General features: G+C 35.8%; 1 protein-coding gene across 1 annotated transcript; it reads right to left on the reverse strand.

Annotated features, from left to right (window-relative positions):
- Positions 1–6,310: 6,310 nt before the first annotated feature.
- LOC132641208 (uncharacterized) lies at positions 6,311–13,296 on the reverse strand. The gene is made up of 9 exons (XM_060358104.1): positions 13,062–13,296; positions 12,833–12,885; positions 12,272–12,550; positions 11,622–11,682; positions 10,838–10,962; positions 10,598–10,660; positions 10,351–10,475; positions 9,929–10,068; positions 6,311–6,611 (listed from the first exon to the last, which is right to left on the reverse strand). The coding sequence occupies exons 1-9, from the start codon at positions 13,099–13,101 to the stop codon at positions 6,520–6,522; spliced, it is 978 nt and encodes a 325-aa protein (XP_060214087.1). The 5' UTR covers positions 13,102–13,296; the 3' UTR covers positions 6,311–6,519.
- Positions 13,297–21,914: the final 8,618 nt, after the last annotated feature.

Consider the following 21,914-nt stretch of genomic DNA (forward strand, 5'->3'; position numbering starts at 1 on the left):
TAAGGCCAACCCTGCCACTACCTTATTGTTGTTGGTCAATAATACTTGTTGAGTACCGTTGTTTTTTGTACTCATGCTACACTTGTTGCATTCTTGTGTGCAGGGTGAGTGGACTATGTTACGGTGTAAGTGGGAGATCATCGGAGATCATACCAGCAATCCAAAGTTGAGCTGCCATCTAGTTCTTGGTAGCTTAGAGTCTTTTATTTTGTTGTCTTCTTAACAAATGTTGTAACTTTCATATTCATGCAGTATATTTCATTCTTAGTAGCTCACAACTTGTGGCATCAACTCTTGGGGGTTGTAGAGCTAGTTCTGCATTGTATTAACATGAAAGATGCTTATTTTATGTTAACTATTGTAATTTATTAGCGCTCTAATGTCTCGACTTCATGGTCATTTTTAGATTGCTTTGCCTCCCGAGTAGGGTTACGTGCCATCACGGCCTAGGCGAGATTTCGAATTGTGACAATACTGCACATGAAGATCGTACATGTGGCGTGGACAACGTGGTTGTCTCCCATGGGCCACTACTCCTAGACACCTCCCAGCTAAATCAATGTGCGCGCAGGTTGTGTTGAGTTTATAGAGTCAGAGTTGTATCATTGATCCATTTACTACGATTTTGTGCATATTATCTCTTATGTTGTGTTTATGCTTAAATGCTAAGCAGATTTTGTTGGTTTCTTGCACTGTTATATTCTTTATATGTTGATAACATATAAACTTAAAGAAAGTAATAATTCTAACGTCAACCCTCGCCACTACCTTATTGGGGTCGGTCGATGATACTTTTTGAGTATCCGTTTTTTTATACACATGTTGTACGTTTTGTGCTTATCCAAAAATTGATACAGGTAGAGCTCGTGATTGTGTCTGGATGCTGTTGATTCAGAGTTTCAGGGTAAGTTGTTTGGCTGATCCGCAACATCAGAATCCTTTCTTATCTTTCCTTCCATGTTTTTCTATTCGGACAGTGCATTTATGATGACAACTGTATTTATTTTCGATTCTACGGAGCTCTTGACTCATATCGCAATTTCTTGGGGGTAGTTGATGAATCTCCTCGCTTATCTCGTTTATTTATGTTATTGTGACTATCAACTAAGTTTTTTTACTTCATTACTGTTTCTTAATAATGAACTTGGTTTAAAATGATGAATTATATTGATTCGCCTATCGAGTTGGAATGTAAGTGTTATCGCAGCTTGGGTATTTCTGGATTGCGACTTTTATCCAATTTAAATAACATTTCCATATCAATTGGAAACATGGTTAAAAAGATGAGTTAGTGGTTTGGATGGTCATTCAACCTATGGTAATTGGCTACCATAGTCACTTTGTTTTGTCTTTCAAAAGTCATTTGACTTTGCCCGATTAGCTTCCATGGTCATTTTATTTGGAAATACAATTCACGGTACCTATTTAATGATGTGACACTTGTAAATTTTTAGGAAAACAATATTTAACAAAATTAAATTAATATTTAGATTTATTTAGAATCCAACCCAGCCTAAACCAGACTCAATTCTTTACCCGGCCCACGTAAGGAGTTGATTATATAAGAGATGCCTTTAAACTTTAATTGCATTTAACTAAAAGAACCCGATGGTTCTTCAATTTTAAGACAAAAACAGAAATATTATACCTCGATGCATTAGATTTTTTATTCTCTAATGATTTCAATGGTGCTTGATAACTTGATCTTTTTTATTCTACTACTCCCTGTTTGCCAAGGTAAGCTTCATTCTCCTTTACCATTTCCTTTTGCTGCCAGTTTTCATATATGGAATCAACAAACTTTTAAGCTAAAATGTTTTAAACCTATCTGAACTTGGATATTTCTTCGTTGATGTTTTTCTCCTCCTCTCTCTGCAGTCACATTGCTATCTTTACTTCTTTTTTTCCAAGTAATTTTCATGATTTTCTATAAAGCACTTCTTTTCTTATATTGATGCTCGATAGGAAAATCTTTTTTTCTTTTAATAAAGTATATTCTTATTTCTACTAAACATGAATATTTATACCATATTAGCTTTCATTTTTACCCCGGGGCCAGATTTTACTGCCAAGCAGATGGTATAGTACCTGTAGTAAGTATATATTACTCTAGTAAATTAATGGTTCTAGCACTGTAATGACACTCAAAAAAAAATAAAAAAAATAGACACTATTACATTGTACGTCTAGGGAAATATGAAAATTTTAGTTGGGGTTTGGGGGGGGGGGGGGGGGCGGCGAAGGAACAAAGGGAAACAGTGTTAACCTGAACTGATTCTCCAGATATGAATTTTTAATTTCAGATCCTTTTCAACCTTGATTTAAGGCAAAAGTCATAGATAGCATCCTAAACTTTGTCACATTTTTCTCTGGGGTATCTAAATCGAGGGTTGTACCTATTAGGTACCTAAATCAGTTCAAATTCGATCTCATTGGGTACCTTTTTTACAATAATCAACAAAATTAAAAGAGTGAATTACACTCTCCATGACGTGGCAACTTTGCCAAATGAAAATGTGACACGTGACGGTGGGGTCCATCATAATAATTAAAAAATAAATTATACACCCCCCCCCCCCCAAAAAACTGCAAAAGAAACCGGCCGCCGCTCCCCCCAACCAACCAATAATTAATTCCCCTTTTCTTCTCTTATTTAGATCTATCAATGTCTTTACAAAACCCACTAACGTTTAATGAAAGGTGAGATTAAAAAAAAAAAAAAAAAAAAAAAAAAAAGAGTCATAGTAATGGTGAATCCCCATTTTTTCCGGTGAACAAGATGATAATGCTACTTTTTAGATCTAAAAAGTATAAAAAAAAATGGTGGTAAGAAATAACATCCAATTCACAAATTAATTTTCTATAAATAATTAAAAGAAATGAAGTTTTATAAAGAAGAAGAAGAAGAAGAGAAAAAAAAATGAAGCTTCGCCGGAAATGGAGGGGCGGGAAAATAGTTGGATGGAAGGTTTGAGGAGGAAGACCGGTCCAGTTGTCTTCTTTTTTTAAGTCAATTTTTATAAACAAAATATAAAGAAACTAAAAAAAAAAAAAAAAGAACTGAAGAAGACAGAACTGGAGAAGACAAAGAGGGAAGGAGGGGAGATGACTGACGCAAGGGGGAAGAGCGGGGCCAATGTTTTTTTTTTCTTAAATTTAATTAAAGTCAAAGAGGTGAGTTTTTAATCAAAAAAAAGAAAAAGAAAATTAACATTTAAGAGTGGATCATGCGCACAAGGAAAGTGTGATTCACTTTTTTTGTCACATCAGCCAAAAGTATTTATGTGGTACAAATTCAGAGGGGTTTAGGTACCCAATAGGTACAACCCTCGGTTTAGGTACCTAAAGGAAAATGTGACAAAGTTTGGGGGGTTGTCTATGACTTTTGCCTTGATTTAATGTTATTGTTTGTGATTTTTGTTTTCTTGTTTTTAATTCTTCTGTTTGTTTATTTTTTATGATTTTCCGATTTGTGTTGTTGTATTGATTAATTGAGCATCCGTATACAGTCAAACCTCTCTATTGTGACAGCGTTTGTCCGGAAATTTCATGGCTGATATAGTGTGGTATTGTTATGCATATATACTGGCATTCGATATTTAGATTTCATTTAGCTATTATAAACAAAAGTACGCAAACAATTAACTTTTGTACTTTTTATGTTTGTTATAAACGAAAACAATATACTTTGTAAATTTTAAAATCTCGATCAATTGATTTTCATATCTCATAAATTAAAAATTAAAAAGACTAATAAATTACTACTAAATCCATAACTAGTTGTACCGCAGATAAAGAATTAAAATCTATGGAAACATATGCATTTTAAATTAATTGAGAATTTAAATATTTCAAGTTTGACGTAAGAACTCTACAATTATAGACTGTTTCGTAAATTCTAGTCTCTTAGTGATAATATAGCGCTTGAACTAACGAAGAATTTTGTCCACACTTTCAGCAAAAGAAAATTCAATAATTTTCTCTTGAAGGCTGTCTAAGTGCTTAACAGTTGACTCTTCTATCTCCAAGTAGCAGTAGGTTGAGGCTCTTCATCGACACTTTTATTGTCACATAATATATTTCTTTAAAAAATATTATTATACGCTATTTGAGTATGACTGTTAGAGAGAGGTAATTTTACAAAGAGTGTACCGCTATAATGGATGTCATTGCTGTTATAGGCAGAATGTTGTTATAAAGAAGTAAAATATATCATAAAAAATCGATTCCGGAGAAAATCAGACCGCTATAGTAAAATGTTGTTATAACGAATGACAATTATAGAGAGGTGTGACTATAGATATATGTATATTCTCCTTTGTACTCAATTCATTTTTAGAGATAACGAAAGATATCTAATGTCGGATCCTGTTGATTCAAAAATTTAAACTTTTTAACAAAGAAAAGAAATGACCATTGAGTTCTTTACTTCTTTTGGTCAAATATTATAGTATTAAAGTTTAAAGGCATCTCTTATATAATCAACACATCAAGCAAGTCGGGTCAAGATTTGGATCGGGTTTAGAGTGGGTTGAGTCCTAAATAAATCTAAATACTGATATTTAATTTTTAAAATATTTTTCCTAAAAATTTACAGCTGCCACGTCATTAAATAGATGTCGGATATTGTATTTCTGGCTAAAATGACCTTTGAAGCTAACTAGATAAAGTTGAATGACTTTTGGAATATAAAATAAAATAGAGTGACTATGATAACCAATTACTATAAGTTGAGTGACCGTCTAGGCCACTAATTCTTAAAAGGTAAAATTACTCAAATGACTACCTTATGGTAGTTTCCTATCATTTATAACTATTCTTTTAAATATTACCATTTGTAGCTATGTTTTTTCAAATTAAGGTATTTTTTCGAATGCATTTGATGCGTGGAAATTCATAGAAATACAGTAAAAAAAAAAAAAACATATCCCTTGATTTTAGGCCATAACTGTGAGATCATTTAATTATTAATTAATTGGTATTATTTACCATACTCTTCCACAAAATCAGATTTTAGATTTCTTTTCCATAACCGTTTTCTATTCCTTCATCCAATCTTCAACATTCAAACGTAAAAGATCAAAAATTCAAAATTTGAAAACATTCAACAGCCAGTATATTTGAAGTTTTCAATATTAATTTCGTTTTTTATTTACCCGTGTATTTGATAGCATAACTAATGTATTTGAAGTTTCCAATCAAATCCCATGTATTTTATATTAAATATCATGTATTTGTGTGAATAACAATTTGCATCACCCATGTATTTAGTGGTAATGTATTTAAAGTTTTCAATATTGATTTCGCTTTTTATTTACCCATGTATTTGATAACATAACTAATGTATTTGAAGTTTCCAATCAAACCCCATGTACTTTATATTAAATCTCATGTATTTGTGTGAGTAACAATTTGCATCACCCATGTATTTGATGGGATTAATTTGAACAAAATACATAAATATATAGAAAACTTAACCATGTATTTGTGTCACCCGTGTATTTGAAACTAGATGAACTGATGGAATTAATTTGAACAAAGTACACAAATATATAGAAAAACTAACAAAAATACATCACCAACCACAACAATTGGTAGTTATATCATAGAACATACATAAATACATATATTTTTCGTCTTCTCAAAACCCTAAAAAACTTGTTGATTGGTGAGAATGGAAGTGAAATTTTTGCAGAAGGGGGAAGAGAGGAAGAAGACGACTATTTCACTGGGCATTCACAGATTCTTTCCTTTTTTAAAAAGGTAAGAATTTATGAAAAATGAGAGAGAATGGTAATGTATATTAAGTAATCAATATTGTTATCATTAAAAGGGGATATGGGATTGGGGGTGCTAATTTTTAAGTGTATTTGTGAAATAGTAATTAAAAATTACTGTGTAGCTATAATAGTTAAATTAGAAAAGTATTTAGTTATTATTAGTAATTAAAATAAAAGGTGATTGTTACCACTAATTATGTATTAGATTAGCTATAACGCATAAAAATTCCTTCTTAAAAAGCTAACAAACAAACGACAATATTTGAGGCCATGTGAAAGAAGGTGCATCAAAATTTGCATTCCTCTGAATTTTCTTTCATTATTCACCTCTACCTAAGTTGATAGGAGACCTAATTTGATTAGGAAATGTGATGAATCTCATTTAACTATACTCTTTGAGTTACAAAAAGGGCTTAATCTGCCATATCCAAATCACAACGAGCGAAATCTCACTTCCCAAAATCTTAGGGGATCTAAGTGAAATTACCTGATAACGCTAACGGACAATAATTGAAAAGGTTAATGCCAGATTGGAGCTCATAATACTGCAGAAATATTTTGTTGTTCCGAATAAGTAATAATTTGCAATGTTCTTCAACAATAATAACTCAGAAATGACATATATATTAGTAATGAAGAAAAGATCTTCGACAGATCTTGTAAGCATATTCCATTCTAAAAAGTAAAAAGGGGTATATCAAAAGAATTCCAAAATGATTCTTTTTTACTTGCAAATTCATCAGTCTTCGGAACAGCACTGGGTGCACACTGGGGGAATCACCTCTATGTTGCAGTCACAGCAGGCTTTTGCGCAAATGGTCGTGACGCATGCTGCAAATACGGATTCATTCATAAAATGTCAAAAAATTTGAAAGCCACAATGACAATGAAAAAGAGAAGATACATGCAAAACTTTTAACATATATAGCATGGATTTAGTTTATCTATACTAAATGAAAATAATTTTTATACTAGTGTATTTTAACCTGTCGTATCAAGTAATCTACCTTATTTTTTAGGCTGCTAATTCCACTTCTATGGGCAATTAATTACCTATGCTGTCAATGTATAGAAGTTAAATTCTATAGATGCAATCAAGAAACCGGCAAGACACAAGTTCCTTTAGGTAGTTATATTTGTTATGATAAAAGGCAGATAAGAACATGATATTTGAAGGCTAATACTAAAATGTCTGCTGGCTGCAAAGTTAAAAGAGATAGGAAGAGATTTAAGCAGTTAGAATAGTACGGTAAACAATAATATCTAACGCCCGTCCATGCTGCAGACGACTGACGACAAGTGGTGGTTGGCCATTTGCTATAGCATCAACCTCCACACAAGTTATGGAGGCTAACAGAAAAAGAACCAAGGCGATTGTGAGAAACTTCATCATGGTTTCTGGAATATAGAAAAGCAAAACCAGGAAATAGAAGCTTATACTGATGTCGATGTTCTGTTTAATATGACCAGACTACTTTATATCATATCATCATATCATATAATACTAAAAGTGGAAAGCTCCCAAGTCAAAAGTTGATTTACCAAAATGTCCTGTATCATATAATACTAAAAGTGAGAAGCTCCTTAGTCAAAAGTTGATTTACCAAAATGTCCTTTAAAAAATAATTGACTTTTTTTACCTTTATAAAAAAATAAAAAAATAAAAAAAACAGTTACTGGCCTACAGGTTCACAGTAGAAAGACAACTTCTTGGACTTCAGTGCAGGCGTTTACTATAACGTTTCCATTTATTTGAATCCCTTTCATCTTCCACTGCCTATTGAAACTGTACAAATACAATTTAGCTCAACCTTTGGAATGTTTCATTCAATTTCAACATTTATTACACATTCATGTATGTCAACCCTTCTCTCATCCGTTATGCTGTGAATCTGGAGACTTAAATTATATCATTTTTGTTTTGCATAAATCATCAAAGATAATAACTTCCGAAGGAATAACTTTCCTTTTCAAAAGTCGATGGTAATTAAGAACTTCAAATTTGTTTCTCTTTCCCTTTGCTTTCTTTTCATTTTTTCCCAGCCTATGCTCAAAAAGTTATTATTAGACTTATGCTTGATTTTTTTTGTTTGCAACTATTTGAATTAATTTATTCATTTGCCACCAGATTCTCATTAATTGTTTTCTGTACCATTTCAGATATGGAGCTTAAACCCAACATTTATCTACGTCAATATTGATTTTGAAATCACCAGCTGAAAGGGGCGGATGCAAATGTTGCTTTTTTCCAGGTACTAAAATATAGTGTTGGTAATTCTTTTCAGTATTCACTTGTCTCTCTCTCTATTTTAGATGTTAAATTTTTCTCTCTTTATTTTATTAAACTTTATTTATTTACTTATGAAAAACGTGAAGCTTCATCAGTGATAGTAAAAGAGAGTTTTCCTCACATTAATAATTACTGTGATACTTTTCCTTGGTCTTTTTTCTTTATTTCTTTTTCTATTTTGGTGTAAAATATATGTTCTCTCTCTTTTTCTCCAATAGATTTTTGCACTGCAACATTTCTTCGTTTCTGTTATAAAAAATTACGAATTATTTCCTTTGCCTAATTAATTGCTCTTTGTGTGATTCTTTAACCTCTGGCGTTCAAATAATTATTGAAAGTGAGTTTTAGTTGGAGATAATATTTTGACCGTCTCTTCCAGTGTCTCATAGATTTAGTTGGAGACAACACAGTGAAATGTTAATATAGGAAACATTAGCTATGATTGCAATTACTTAACGTCTTAAAGTCTGTGCCTTATCTGGATTAAATTATAACTTCCTCCTCTTTACAGTTGTATATGTTTAAGCTTTTTGTGTTGTTGAAATAAAAAAGAAGCTGTCAGAATATTTCATATATTAGAACTACGGGAAGAAAAGATATTATACCAATTAGCTTATAGCTTATACCAATCAGGTGGTTGTGTAAAACTGCAAACTATAGTAATGACCAAAGTAGAAAATACTATTCCTAAATAAATATTTCTTTCTCCCTTTAAAATGAAATATCTTTTCAACTTCAATCAATGGCAATCTCTGTAAGATTGTGCTTTGAATTGACATTGATCGAATAGACTCAGAATTTATCAACTTGAACTTGTATTTTTCCCCTTCAAATTTAATATAACTCATCTTTATATTGTTTTAAATTGTTTGTACTGATTAGCTGGAATACACGTGCAATGCACATATTGGAGAACTAGTATACAAAAAAGCTGGTGCTTGCAAAACTAGCAGAAGAAAGCACCCAAGGTAAGTTAATATATACTTATCCATATATAAAATAAGGATAAGTATGACCAAATAATTAACATCTTTCCTTAATTATACATCATCTTTCTCTTGGATGGATTACATACCAGCAATTAGACAACACTTTAATCATAACATAATCATATGATACTAAGACCAATTTAAAGTCATATATTAATAGCATTTCAACTTTAGACAATTGCTAATATCCAAAAAAACAGTGGGAAAAGGTAAATTAATGAAAAGGAGAACAAGATAGACTTTTGGGGGTAGTTTGGTACGATGGCTAAGGAAAAGGATAAAAATTTAGTACCACCTTAGCCCTTGTTTGGTTAATAATCCTGGGACAAGTTAATCCCAGGATTAAGAATAATACCAGGATAAGTTATCTCTGGCAGAGGGTGGAATAACAATCCCAGGATAAAACAATGAAAATGACAAAAATATCCCTGAGGTCCTAAACCCCTTTTCTACTAAATAAGATGGAGGGTATTTTTGTAAACATATAACTTTTTCTTAGAAATTATGCAATGCATGTTCCTTTCGATAGAACAAACCAAACAATCAATAAGAAATAATACCATGATAACCAATACCGGTATAACTAATCCCAACATAACTAATCCCAGCATAACTTGTCTTCGAACCAAACTACCCCTGGAGTTTTAGCAAAGAAAATCATGTCTTGACGGATATGGCCATTTGATTAATGCAGCGTTAATTTTCATACGAACTCTGAAGAGAGCTTTGGTGGGTTTATTCAAACGTTGCAGATACCCTTCGTAATCCTTTTTAAGATACTACTTAGAGATGAAGCGCGAGAGCAAATGAGAGAGCTGATCTTCTAAAAATCAAAAGATATCCGTGTTACTGTGTGTAAAAGAAATTACCCATCTGTTTTGACGAATTTGATGTGTAGCGCCATATGATGCCTCCTACTAGGTTATTTACAGCATGAGCAGCCATTGGCACAACAACAGTTGATGATAAAATTGTAGCATAACCATATGCAATTCCAACAAATGTGGCCCTGAAATTAGAATAGTCATAAAAATCAGTCTCACTCTTCTTGAGCATCACAATTCAAGCGATGGATATAAATCTGGTCTTGAGACTACATGTTTCTTATAAGACTCTAGTCAATGGACAAGAAAAAGATACCAAGTTATATTGTGAAATATCATGTCACAAGCACAATGACATCACATGATAGAAAAGGAAGAAAGAAATAATTGACTTGTATCTAGAAATTTGCTTAGACATGATTAACTAGGGAAAACACCACAGTTCGAGCATAAGTTTTAACAAATACCAGACAGCAAAGGAGTATTTCCGACCACTGCCCAAGTGTAATATCCCAAATATGGAAGCAACTGCCACAACACTCTGCCAATTGATGCCAAAAACTGGTAGCAATGCACCACGGAAAAGAATCTCCTGTGTCATTGAGATACCCATACAAGCTTGTAATCAGTTCTGAAATTTCAAAATGAAGAACTCATTTAGCAGTTCCAAGAAGTAATATAAGTGAGAAACATATCAAAAACTTCTATGCATACCTCACTAATGCCTGGAAGAAGTGACACCACTATGTAATCCAAAGGCTCAAGTGAACTCAAGACCTGAAATGGAATTTGGTTTTTCTCAGAATAGCAAGAGAGCTAAGTGTAACAGAAAAAAGCACAAATTTGCATCTATACTAAGGGCAATCACACAATGTATTTCTAGCCCTTTGATCCAATCATAGAAAGTAGGTAACAAGGCAAAAGCTCGAATTAACTTTCTACGTGAATACGTACCTGGCCATTTGCTGCTTCACTAGACTCGGCAAAATCTGGCCATATCTTCAGCAGTAAGTACCGACAAGAGGATACCAATGTGACCAATCCCGTAATCAACTGAAGATGCCACATCTGGAAAGACACTGTAGAGAGATCTATCATCATTGAGACCTATATATACTATAACTGATAAGATTCATCAGAAATGAAAACCTGCAAATAGCTTTTATTTTCTTGAACAACAATTAAGACGTCGCAAAAGTTCAGCATTAAAAAGAGAGAAGTTCTACAAACAGAACCATGGTGCAATAGGAATTTGATTTGCTGTCCTATCTAAACTTCCTCTCAACTTAACATATTCTTGTCGCAAATTTAAAAGATAGGCGTGTTCATCGGGAGGAAAGGTTACAGATCCAAAGTTTCTAAATGTACCCAAGGAAAAAATAATAGAAAGCACAATCACGTTGCGCTCACTGATATAGATAAAACTTAAATAAACCATCTTGAGTTAGTTATAAAGCGTAGACAAACAAGAGAAAATATTAGATGAAACATCACATGCCAAAGAATTTTATTGTAGAGAAGAAAAAGCTCATGAAGTTAGGTTCTAACTGGAGAATGATCTACGCACAAGGTCTATCGCCATTCGTAATAGCACAAACTATTGCCGTCAATATTGTATTTCAGAGCATTTTCCTTCTTAACCAAATTCTGGAAAGGTTTGTCAATATAACAAGTACTTCTCTTATAGTGTAAGAAATCTCAAAACTACTGAATGGAGAAGAAAGCTTCACAGGTTTACATGATATTTCAACAGAGCAGTCAACAATTGGCAATCCTCCTGCTGATGCAACATGAGAAACCTGCAAAACAGTCAAATTTACAATAAGAGGGTTACTTGCCTTTCATGGCCTTAACCAATCTATGAGCTTGCATATAGGAATTAACCAATCTAAGTTGAAGTATAATGGTTAGTAGAATTCCCAATGCGAACTATAACTAGATAGAATTATGCACAACATCACTACTAGTAATAGTTCAATCCCTTACATATGAAGTGTAAGCATAGCACTATCTTTGTGTCATACAAAACGCAGTAACATATTGAAGTTCATCAGCAAAATTTGAAAAAATACATTAAAGGGTCGTTTGGTAGGGTGTATTAGAGTAGTACTAAATAGAGTGTATTAGTAATTTTGGGATTAGTTATGCTGGCATTATTTTTATCAACCTTTTGGTTTGTTGTACTAAATAATATGCATTGCATAATTTTTAAATAGTACAGAACAGGAGTAGTGCTGGTATTGTTAATGCCATGGATTAGTATGTATAAGAATAACAAGGGATTAAATAATATCAAAGCTAATACCAATATTATTTTCTCTAATACCTCCTACTGAAACGACCCCTAAGGCTTAAAGTAACATCTTTGAGCTGAGAGAGAAAGTTTACCTCTCTAATTACAACACCTACAAGACCGATTAAACCAGAAGTGATTATGCATGCCTGAAGCACAGAACCTCTAGATGGGATCATCAGCACAGAAGTCTCAGCATTTGAAGTGTCAAGAGGAGATGTATTCTTTCTATCTTCAACATAATCTGGATTAACATCATCACTTAACAGATACTTATCGGGTATTGCAGCATCCGTTTTCTCTGTTTTCCCTTTTTTTCTTGATTTCTTAACCGACTTTTGACTTGCAAATGCTCTTACATTGTTTTTAAACCCCTGTACTTATGAGTAGTAAACATAGTTAGCAGTCCAAAACATGAGTTCAAGGGGGTTAATCTCACGTATGATCACTAAACTTTACCAACTACAATAGTAAAGTCACAGACTATCTTTAATTGAAACTTTAGTCATTATAACTATTATAGTGGGTACCCTTGAGTTAGTTTAATGTGACAAAAAATAGTTGTAGCTTTACAATTACAGTGGATAATGTTCCGTGACCATACGTGAAATTAACCGAGTTCAAGTGAACCATAAAAGCACGTTTTTAGAACTCACAGAGCACAATATAGGGGACCTTGGTGAACAGTTTGGATCACCAAATTTCCTACCTGATAGAACATCAACTATATTTATAAGGGTAAAGCACAGAAATGAAACAATAAAAACATATAATTATTGTACCTTTTACAAGTTAAAAGCATAAAGAAATTGCTTAGCATCTTTGATTTTCTTTCAAGAATCTTGTTTATTACTACTGGACAAGGAGGCTTAAGGATGAACTTACAGGCAGTGGCAATAGTAGTATTTGTAGTAAGTGAACCCATTGATGTTACTTGAAAGCTGAATTGTGAATTTTAACAAGATTTTTCCTTCTTTGTTCTAGGTACAATCTCACTGTTACTGTACATATTATCTGTAGATTATGGAAAAGGGAAGAAAGATGAGTGATAGAATGTAGATAAAAGGAAAAATTACTACTTCTCGATTTGTGCGATCACTCAATTTTTCTTTATTTTGACAATTAATTCAGTTTTTTGAAAAATAATTTACATATTTAAAAATTTTAAAAAAGATTTAAAAAATATAAGTCATAAGAATTAATAACATAGAATATTTAAAAGACATATGAATAAATTACAATTAATTTTTTTTTTATTTGACTCTGAAAATTTAAATTGGATCACTTGGGACAGAGAGGAAGTATCATTTTCTCCGAGTAAGATTTTTACTGTATACTTTTATTTCTTCACCTGCAGACCCGCTCAAGCAAGGAGCCAAACAAAAATTGGTCCAAAATTTGTGTGGTCCAAATTCTTCACGAAACCAAATGTCACCTTATAACATGCCCATTTTTCAGTAGTTGTAGTAAAAACTTAAAACTCCTCTAATTTTAATTTATGTGGTGATGTTTATTACACACAACTTAAGAAAATTGGAATTTATAATTGTTTAGTGTAAAATTCATTTGTTTGGAAAATTAGTTAGATTTATTTGTTTGAAGTCCTTTCCAACAACGCTAATCCAAGTTAGCTCTGAAAATCAGTGATATGGAGTTTCAAACAAAGTATGAACGATATTAAACGAAACAATTATAATTACATAATAATAACATAATCGAGATGAGACAGCTTGCTCAATCTCCAAACAATGGAACTAAATGCCTCCGAGAATCAAATAATGAACACGTAATTGATAAAGTGATCATAATGAGAGTAACTTAAAACGTGTAATTGTAGTGCTTAATGTGTATTTCCCTCCCCACAAATCTAGGATTGAGGGGGGACATAGAGGGTTAGACCTATCTAACTAACTCCCTAACCCTAAGTACGTCAAAGTCGTTGTAGACGTGAAGATCACATATTAGGTAAAATGAGATAAGTCGTGACCCCCAAAATCTGACTCTGTCACATTAGTGAGCACGGAATAAAAGCTGCTTGTTTTTTATTCTGTTCCCTTTCTCTCTCCTCTCTCTTACCCTTTCTCCCCAACCATAACTCCCACCGCACCCCACCCCCCTCTCCTCCCACGACAGTTAGCCACTCCGACCAGGTACCTCTCTCTCTCTCCTCTCTTTGGCCGAAAAGCACCAACGGTAGGTTTCCGGTTGCCAGATCTCTCCTCTCCCCTCTTCTCTTCTCTTTGCTTTTTGCTTCTTATTTTTTTTTCTACAACCGGAAACCCCTCTCCAGTAAGTTTCCGATCGGTTCAGCACAGGTACTCAATTCCGGCGGTGAATGGTAACTCCGGCAGTGAACAGTAACTCCGGCGGTGAACAGGAGTTACGGTGAACTGATTTTTTTTTGCAGCGAACGGGTTCTTTCACCTGGAGTTGGTACCTCCAGTGGCCCATAAAAATTCTGTCCTTTAGCCTTGTTAATTTTTTGCCTGCTTCTCTTTGCCTCTTGATGTTACATTCTTCCCTTTATTCCTCTCGCTTATAGAGCTATCTTTTTTGGCGTAGTGGCCCGAATTGCCTACAGTTTCTTGCTAACTTGTGCTTTAGTGTTTATTCCTATTCGTTTTAGATAAATATTTGAGTAGCTTATATTTGCCTTAGTGGCTTTAGTGAGCGATGGTAGACTAGGGTTAGGGGTGGTAAGTGGGTTCAGGGAGAGTTGATAGTAGGGTCCTCGAACATTTGGACTTTGACGGGGAAGTCCATAGAGCTAGTTAAGATTCTTAAGAAAAGGAGGATTAATATAGCTTGCATCCAAGAGACTAAATGGGTAGGATCTAAAGCTAAGGATGTGGACGGGTATAAGTTATGGTTGTCGGGTAAGTCGATGTATAGGAATGGGTAGGCATTTTAGTAGATAGTGAGCTAAGGGACCAGGTGGTAGAGGTTAGGAGGGTCAATGATCGGATGATGGCGATTAAGTTGGTCGTGGGAGTGTTTACATTGAACATAGTTAGTGCTTATGCACCATAAGTAGGCTTGGAAGAGGAGGAGAAGAGGCGTTTTTGGGAGGATCTGGATGCAGTGGTGGGAGGTATACCACCCACCGAGAAGTTATTCGTTGGAGGAGATTTAAATGGACACATTGGGCCATCTACGGGGGTTATAACGATGAGTATGGTGGCTTTGGCTTCAGGGACAGAAACGGAGGAGGGGTCTCACTCTTGGATTTTGCAAAAGTTTTTGGATTGGTGGTAGCCAACTCCAGTTTTCCAAATAGGGAGCAGCACCTGGTAACCTTCCGTAGTTCGACGGCTGTGACGCAGATAGACTTTTTGCTCCTTAGAAAAGATGATAAAGGTCTTTGTAAAGACTGCAAGGTCATTCCGAGTAAGAATCTTAAGACCCAGCATAAGCTCTTAGTGATGGATTTGGAGATTAAGAGGAAGTAGAAAAAGAGGGTCGTGGATGACCGACAGAGGATCAGGTGGGGGCAGTCTGACTTCATCTAGTGCCCAGGAGATAAGGGAGAATTGATGGCTATGGGGGCTTGGGAGAGTAGGGGCACGCGAGCAGTATGTAGGATAAGACGGTCAATTGCATTAGGAAAGTAGCTAGAGATGTACTGGGGGTCTCAAGAGGTCATCGTAGTGGGTACCGAGGGGACTGATAGTGGAATGGAGAAGTCCAAGGGAATGTGGAAGCAAAGAAGGTGGCGTATGCGAAGTTGGTAGATAGCAAAGACGAAGAGGAGAAGCGGACGAATAGGGAAAGGTATAAGATTGCGAGAAAGGGAGCGAAGTTGGCAGTTTCGACAGCAAAAACGGTAGCTTTTGAACGCCTACATGCAGAACTAGAGGACAAAGGCGGGGATAAGAAGTTGTTCAGGCTAGCCAAGGTAAGGGAGAGGAAGGCATGAGATATGGATCAAGTAAAGTGCGTCAAGGACGAGGATGGAAAAGTGTTGGTGGAGGATGCTCTCATTAGACGGAGATGGCAGTCATACTTCCATAAACTCTTGAACGAAGAAAGTGACAGAGACATTGTGTTCGGAGATTTGAAGTACTTTTAGAGGCATCGCGATTTTGGGTATTGTAGGAGTATAAAGGTAGAGAAGGTTAAGGGAGCTGTTCGTAGGATATGTAGAGGAAAAACGACCATGTCACGACCCAACCGGAGGGCCATGACGGGCACCCGAAGCTAACCCACTGGGCGCCTCCCACCATACTTTCACAATCATGTTTAGGTGAGCCACATGGCCTACTTATAATCTCTATGCATCGATAATACAATTTCCATCGGGCTAAGGCACTTTTATATCAACATCAACAATTATGCCCATATATATATACACAAGCCGACAATGCTATCAAAATGATATACAAAATATGAGCCGACAAGGCTAAAAGACATCTAGTTATACATAACTATCTACGAGCCTCTAGAAAGAGTATGTAACATCATAAAGACGGGACATGACCTCGCCATGCCCATATATGTACACAAAAGAACAGTATCAATAGTTGCAGCTCTGAATCAAGTGGAGCTCCCGTAAGTAGTCTCTAAACAAGCAGCCTAAGAGCCAAGTCTGTCTCCCTGTCATCGGCGGGCATGACGCAGCGTCCACAAACAAAAGGACGTCAGTACGAATAATGGACTGAGTATATAAGTCATAAGCAATAACATAATAAAAGCACGAAGGACAACATGAGATAGAAGAGCCATTTATACCTCTTGAGGTGTTCATCACATTTACTTATCCCTTTCTCTAAAGGAGACCTTCCATACATATACATATACATATACATACATATATAACTAGCATCATCAATATAACATACTCGGCCTTAATAGGACTGTATGTGTAATATACCCGGCCACAAAGGGACTCGGTGTGAATCTTACCCGGCAACGATAGGACTCGATGTTATTCATATCCAACTGATCGGTGGTGTGCACAATAGATATCATACCCGGCCATGTAGGACTCGGTTTTGTACATAGCTTTATATATTTATACATATGGAATTACATAAGTAAGAGCAATATCATCATCAACCTTTTCACTATATCTTTCCTTAGAGAAACGACTACTATAGGATGGAATCAATAACATCATGAGAGTATCAAGACTTATGAGCTTTAGCACTTCTAGAAATGAAGGCGTCATAGAAGACATTATGGATTTCACATATGGGTATACAACAATGGGATCATGCCTTAAGAAAGAAGGGTTAGCCTTATATACAAAGGTTAGCCTTACATACCTTTAGGTATTCTTAACTACTTAACGTTCACCTGCAAAGCCCGAGAAATCTACATTTAAGAAGGTTCATAGCAAAGTTAGGTCTCAAAGACACTCTCAAGCCCAAGCTAGTATGATTTGTAAGCTAGCGAAAATTGGGCAACATTTCCCCTATTTCATCTACTTTTACCAAATTCCAAAACAACTCCCAAACAACAATGACATTATTAACAATACCATAATCAAGAGGCTTCATTCAAGTTAAGCATCATCCAATCCTCAAAACTCATTTTCAATATCATTCATAATAATAGCTACGACACAACACCATATATACTTACATACAATACTTTCTCAACATCATTAACACCACCCACAACAAGATTATACTCATAACATTCTAAGAACTATAATTCAAATTAACTTATAGCTCACAATGTCCCCAAGTTCGTACTTGAACTCTATTTTCACTTTTCTTCCTTCAACCACATGGTATAACAATCAAACAACCTTAACCGTATGTAAAAGATGTAAAATATTACCTTAATCACTCAAGAACAAGTCTTGGATCAACTAACTCCACTAAAGTGAAGTCTCCAACATCAACACCATAGGAATCTTGAGTTCCACAAACCCTAGCAAGCTTCTTAACACTTGATTCTCTTGATTCTCTTAGATTTTGCTTGGTTTAGTTTATGGACTTGAAGAGAGGGTTTTGGGAGAGCCTTAGGATCTGATTTGGGGAAATAATGAGCTCAAATGGGGTGAAATGAAATATATAAAGCGTAACTTAAAATCCCGTCGGGCAATTCTACGCTCACTTTGATGGATCGTCAAAATTCCTACGGTCTGTCAAACTGCCGAGCCAAACATGGCTCACTGTGACTGTTTCACGGTGGAGCTCCACCATTTTACGGGCCGTAAAATGTTCTACGATCCGTCAAAGTGTCCCCATCTGATAAGTTGCTCGTTTCGATTCGTTTGACTTCTAATCCTGATGGAACCTTCTTGGCACTTGTGTAACACTCTATTAACCATATAAGGGGCCCTATAGCTCCTCTTCAAGTCATTACTAGACAAAGTATAACTCAATTGTCGCGAAATCTTCCCAAACATGGCTCACATTCTATTTCCTTCGACAAACTTAATTCCACCGACTCATATGACTTCAAAATGCTATGGTATGCGCTTAAAGTTATCAATTACTCCCCTTAATCTTACAAGGACTTCATGTCCACTTTAGAATTATATTAGTCTACTCATAATGCAAACAACTTCAACTTCTGAGATGTAACAGTCCTCCTCCCTTAGGAACATTCATCCTCGAATGTTAGATTCTTAGGGATTCTACAAAAATTTCGCTAGAGTTACCCCTGTAATATGGCCCTACCATCCTGTCACAGCAACCCAAAATATATCGCCTCACAGGGCTACAACAACAACGACAACAACAACAACCATGGCCACACACGATCAAAAGAAAGCATTACATAGTTGAGGACAATGGTGTCTGTGCATGAGTCTCCTCTGGGAGTGGAAATAAATGTGGGTACCTGAACTTCATGTCTTCCTCAGCTTCCCAAGTTATTTCCTCTCTATTATTGTTTCTCCATAAGACTTTAACCGAAATTACATCTTTGGTTCTGAGTCTCCGAACCTGTCTATCTAGAATGACAATGGGAACTTCTTCATAAGACAATTGCTCGGTGACTTGGAAATCATCTACCGGTACAATCCTGGAAGGATCACCAATGCACTTGCGAAGCATCAATACATGGAAAACCAGATGGATTGACTCCAAATCCGAAGGTAGATCTAATTCATAAGCCGCTTGGCCTACCTTGCGTACAATCTCATAAGGCTCAATATATCGAGGACTAAGCTTGCCTTTTTTGCCAAATCTCATGACGCTCTTCATTGGCGACACCTTCAGGAATACCAGTCCTTTACTTGGAACTCCAAGTCTCGTCGACGATTATCTGCATAGGATTTCTGACGACTCTAAGTTGTTAGTAATCGATCCCGTATAAGCTTGACTTTTTCTATAGCTCGCTGGACCAAGTCTGGTCCTATCAATTTAGTTTCTCCCACTTCGAACCACCCAATTGGCGATCTGCACTTACGCCCATATAAAGCCTCATACAGGGCCATTTGGATGCTGGAATGATAACTATTGTCATAAGAAAACTCAATAAGCGGTAAGTGATCATCCCAACTACCTCCAAAATCCAGCACACATGCCCATAGCATATCCTCGAGAGTCTGGATGGTACCCTCATCTTGCCCATCAGTCTGTGGATGAAATGTTGTACTAAGACTCACCTGAGCCCCTAATTCTTTTTAAAAGACTTCCAGAAATTGGTCGTAAACTGTGTCCCTCTATCGGAAATAATAGATACCGGGACACCATGGAGTCGTACTATCTCTTTGACATAAAGCTTTGCATAATCTTCCGCTGCGTATGTAGTTCTAACTAGTAAGGAATGAGCTGACTTTGTAAGTGTATCCACGATTACCCATATAGAATCATACTTACGCTGAGAATGAGGTAAGCCTGCGATGAAATCCATATTAATTACTTCCCATTTTCAAGTCGGAATTTCCATAGCTTTCAATAATCTACCGGGATTTTAGTGTTTAATCTTCACTTGTTGACAGTTAGAATATTAAGCCACGAATTCCACTATATCTTTCTTCATTCCATTCCACCAATATATGGATTTAAGATCATGATACATTTTCATTACTCCGTGGTGAACAGAATAACGGAACAATGGGCTTCTTTCAAAATCTGATGATGTAATCCTACAACATCGGGAACACACAACCTGCCTTGATATCGGAGAACTCCATCTCCAGAAATTTCAAAGGATGACCTTTCTTTCTGAGGGAGTGTATTTCTGTAATGAAATAGTATGGGATCCTCATACTGGCGCTCTTTCACTTCAACTGCTAGTGACGAAACAGCTGAATTCTGAATGGTAGCTCCCATATCGCGCGAGTCCATTACCCGAACTCCTAGGCTATCTAACTGCTGGAGCTCACGAGCTACCTGTCATTTCTCTGGCTGAACATCATATAAGCTACCCATAGGTCTACGACTAAGAGCATCAACCACAATGTTCGCCTTCCCTGGATGATATAGAATGTTAACATCATAATCTTTCAATAACTACAACCATCGCCTATGCTGTAAATTTAACTCTTTCTACTTGAAAATATACTGAAGGCTCTTGTGATCCATATAAAGATCAACATGGACGCCATATGAATAACGCCTCTACATTTTCAATGCATAAATCACCGCAGCTAGCTCAAGATCATGGGTTGGATAGTTTTTCTGATGTTTCCGCAATTGTCTTAAAGCATAAGCAATCACCTTACTATGTTGTATCAACACACACCCTAACCCAACGCCTGAAGCATCACAATAGACAAGATAGCCTTCCGATCCTTCCGGAAGTGTTAGAATCGGGGCCGAAGTTAATCTCTCCTTTAACTCCTGAAAACTGCGTTCATAAGCATTCGTCCATTGAAACATAGCTGATTTCTGAGTTAGCTTTGTCAATCGTGCAGAAATAGAAAAAAAAAAGCCTTCTACAAACCTTTTGTAATAACCTACCAAACCCAGAAAACTACGAATCTCCATACGTGTTGTAAGCCTTGGCCAAGTCTTCACAGCCTCGGCCAAGTCTTCACAGCCTCAATCTTCTGGGTATCCACCTGAATACCATCGGCTGAAATAATATGCTCCAAAAAGGTCACCGAATTCAACCAAAACTCAGACTTCGAAAATTTTGCAAATAGCTCTCAAGCCTGAAGAACTCTAAGGACAGTACGTAAATGGTCTGCATGTTCTGCCTCGGACCAAAATATACCAGGATATCGTCAATGAACATAATCACAAATAAATATAGAAAAGGCCTGAACACATTGTTCATCAAATCCATGAACACTGCAGGTGCATTAGTTAGCCAAATGACATTACCCAGAACTCGAAATGACCATATCTCTTTCTGAAGGCCGTCTTAGAAATATCCTCCTCCCTGACTCTCAGCTGATGATAACCGGATCTCAAGTCTATCTTTGAAAACCATTAGGAACCCTCCAATTGATCAAATAAATCATCAATCCTTGGAAGCGGATACTTATTCTTGATCGTCACCTTATTCAGTTGCCTGTAATCAATACACATTCGCAAAGAGCCATCTTTCTTTCTTACAAACAACACGGGTGCTCCCCACAGGGATGAACTAGGCCTAATAAAGCCTTTCCCAAGCAAGTCTTTCAATTGATCCTTCAACTCTTTTAATTCTGCAGAAGTCATTCTATAAGGAGGAATAGATATGGGTTTAGTATCTGGTAGCACATCAATAGCAAAATCAATCTCTCGCTCTGGGGGAAGGCCTGGAATCTCATCCGGAAACTCATTCACTACTGGGACAGACTGAAGAGTCGGCGATTCGGCTTCTATATCTTAAACCCGGACTAAATGG

This window comes from Lycium barbarum, chromosome 5, assembly GCF_019175385.1.
Source record: "Lycium barbarum isolate Lr01 chromosome 5, ASM1917538v2, whole genome shotgun sequence".
Classification (NCBI taxonomy): Eukaryota; Viridiplantae; Streptophyta; class Magnoliopsida; order Solanales; family Solanaceae; genus Lycium; species Lycium barbarum.

What these genes read in the sequence shown, in the direction of transcription:
- LOC132641208 (XM_060358104.1), bottom strand. Translation starts at nt 13,101, where the DNA reads ATGGGTTCACTTACTACAAATACTACTATTGCCACTGCCT. An exon ending in CTGCTCTGTTGAAATATCAT is followed by an intron (nt 10,963 to 11,621) that starts GTAAACCTGTGA and finishes ATCTCTCTACAG; the next exon opens with TGTCTTTCCAGATGTGGCAT. An exon ending in TTCTTCCAGGCATTAGTGAG is followed by an intron (nt 10,476 to 10,597) that starts GTATGCATAGAA and finishes TCAATGACACAG; the next exon opens with GAGATTCTTTTCCGTGGTGC.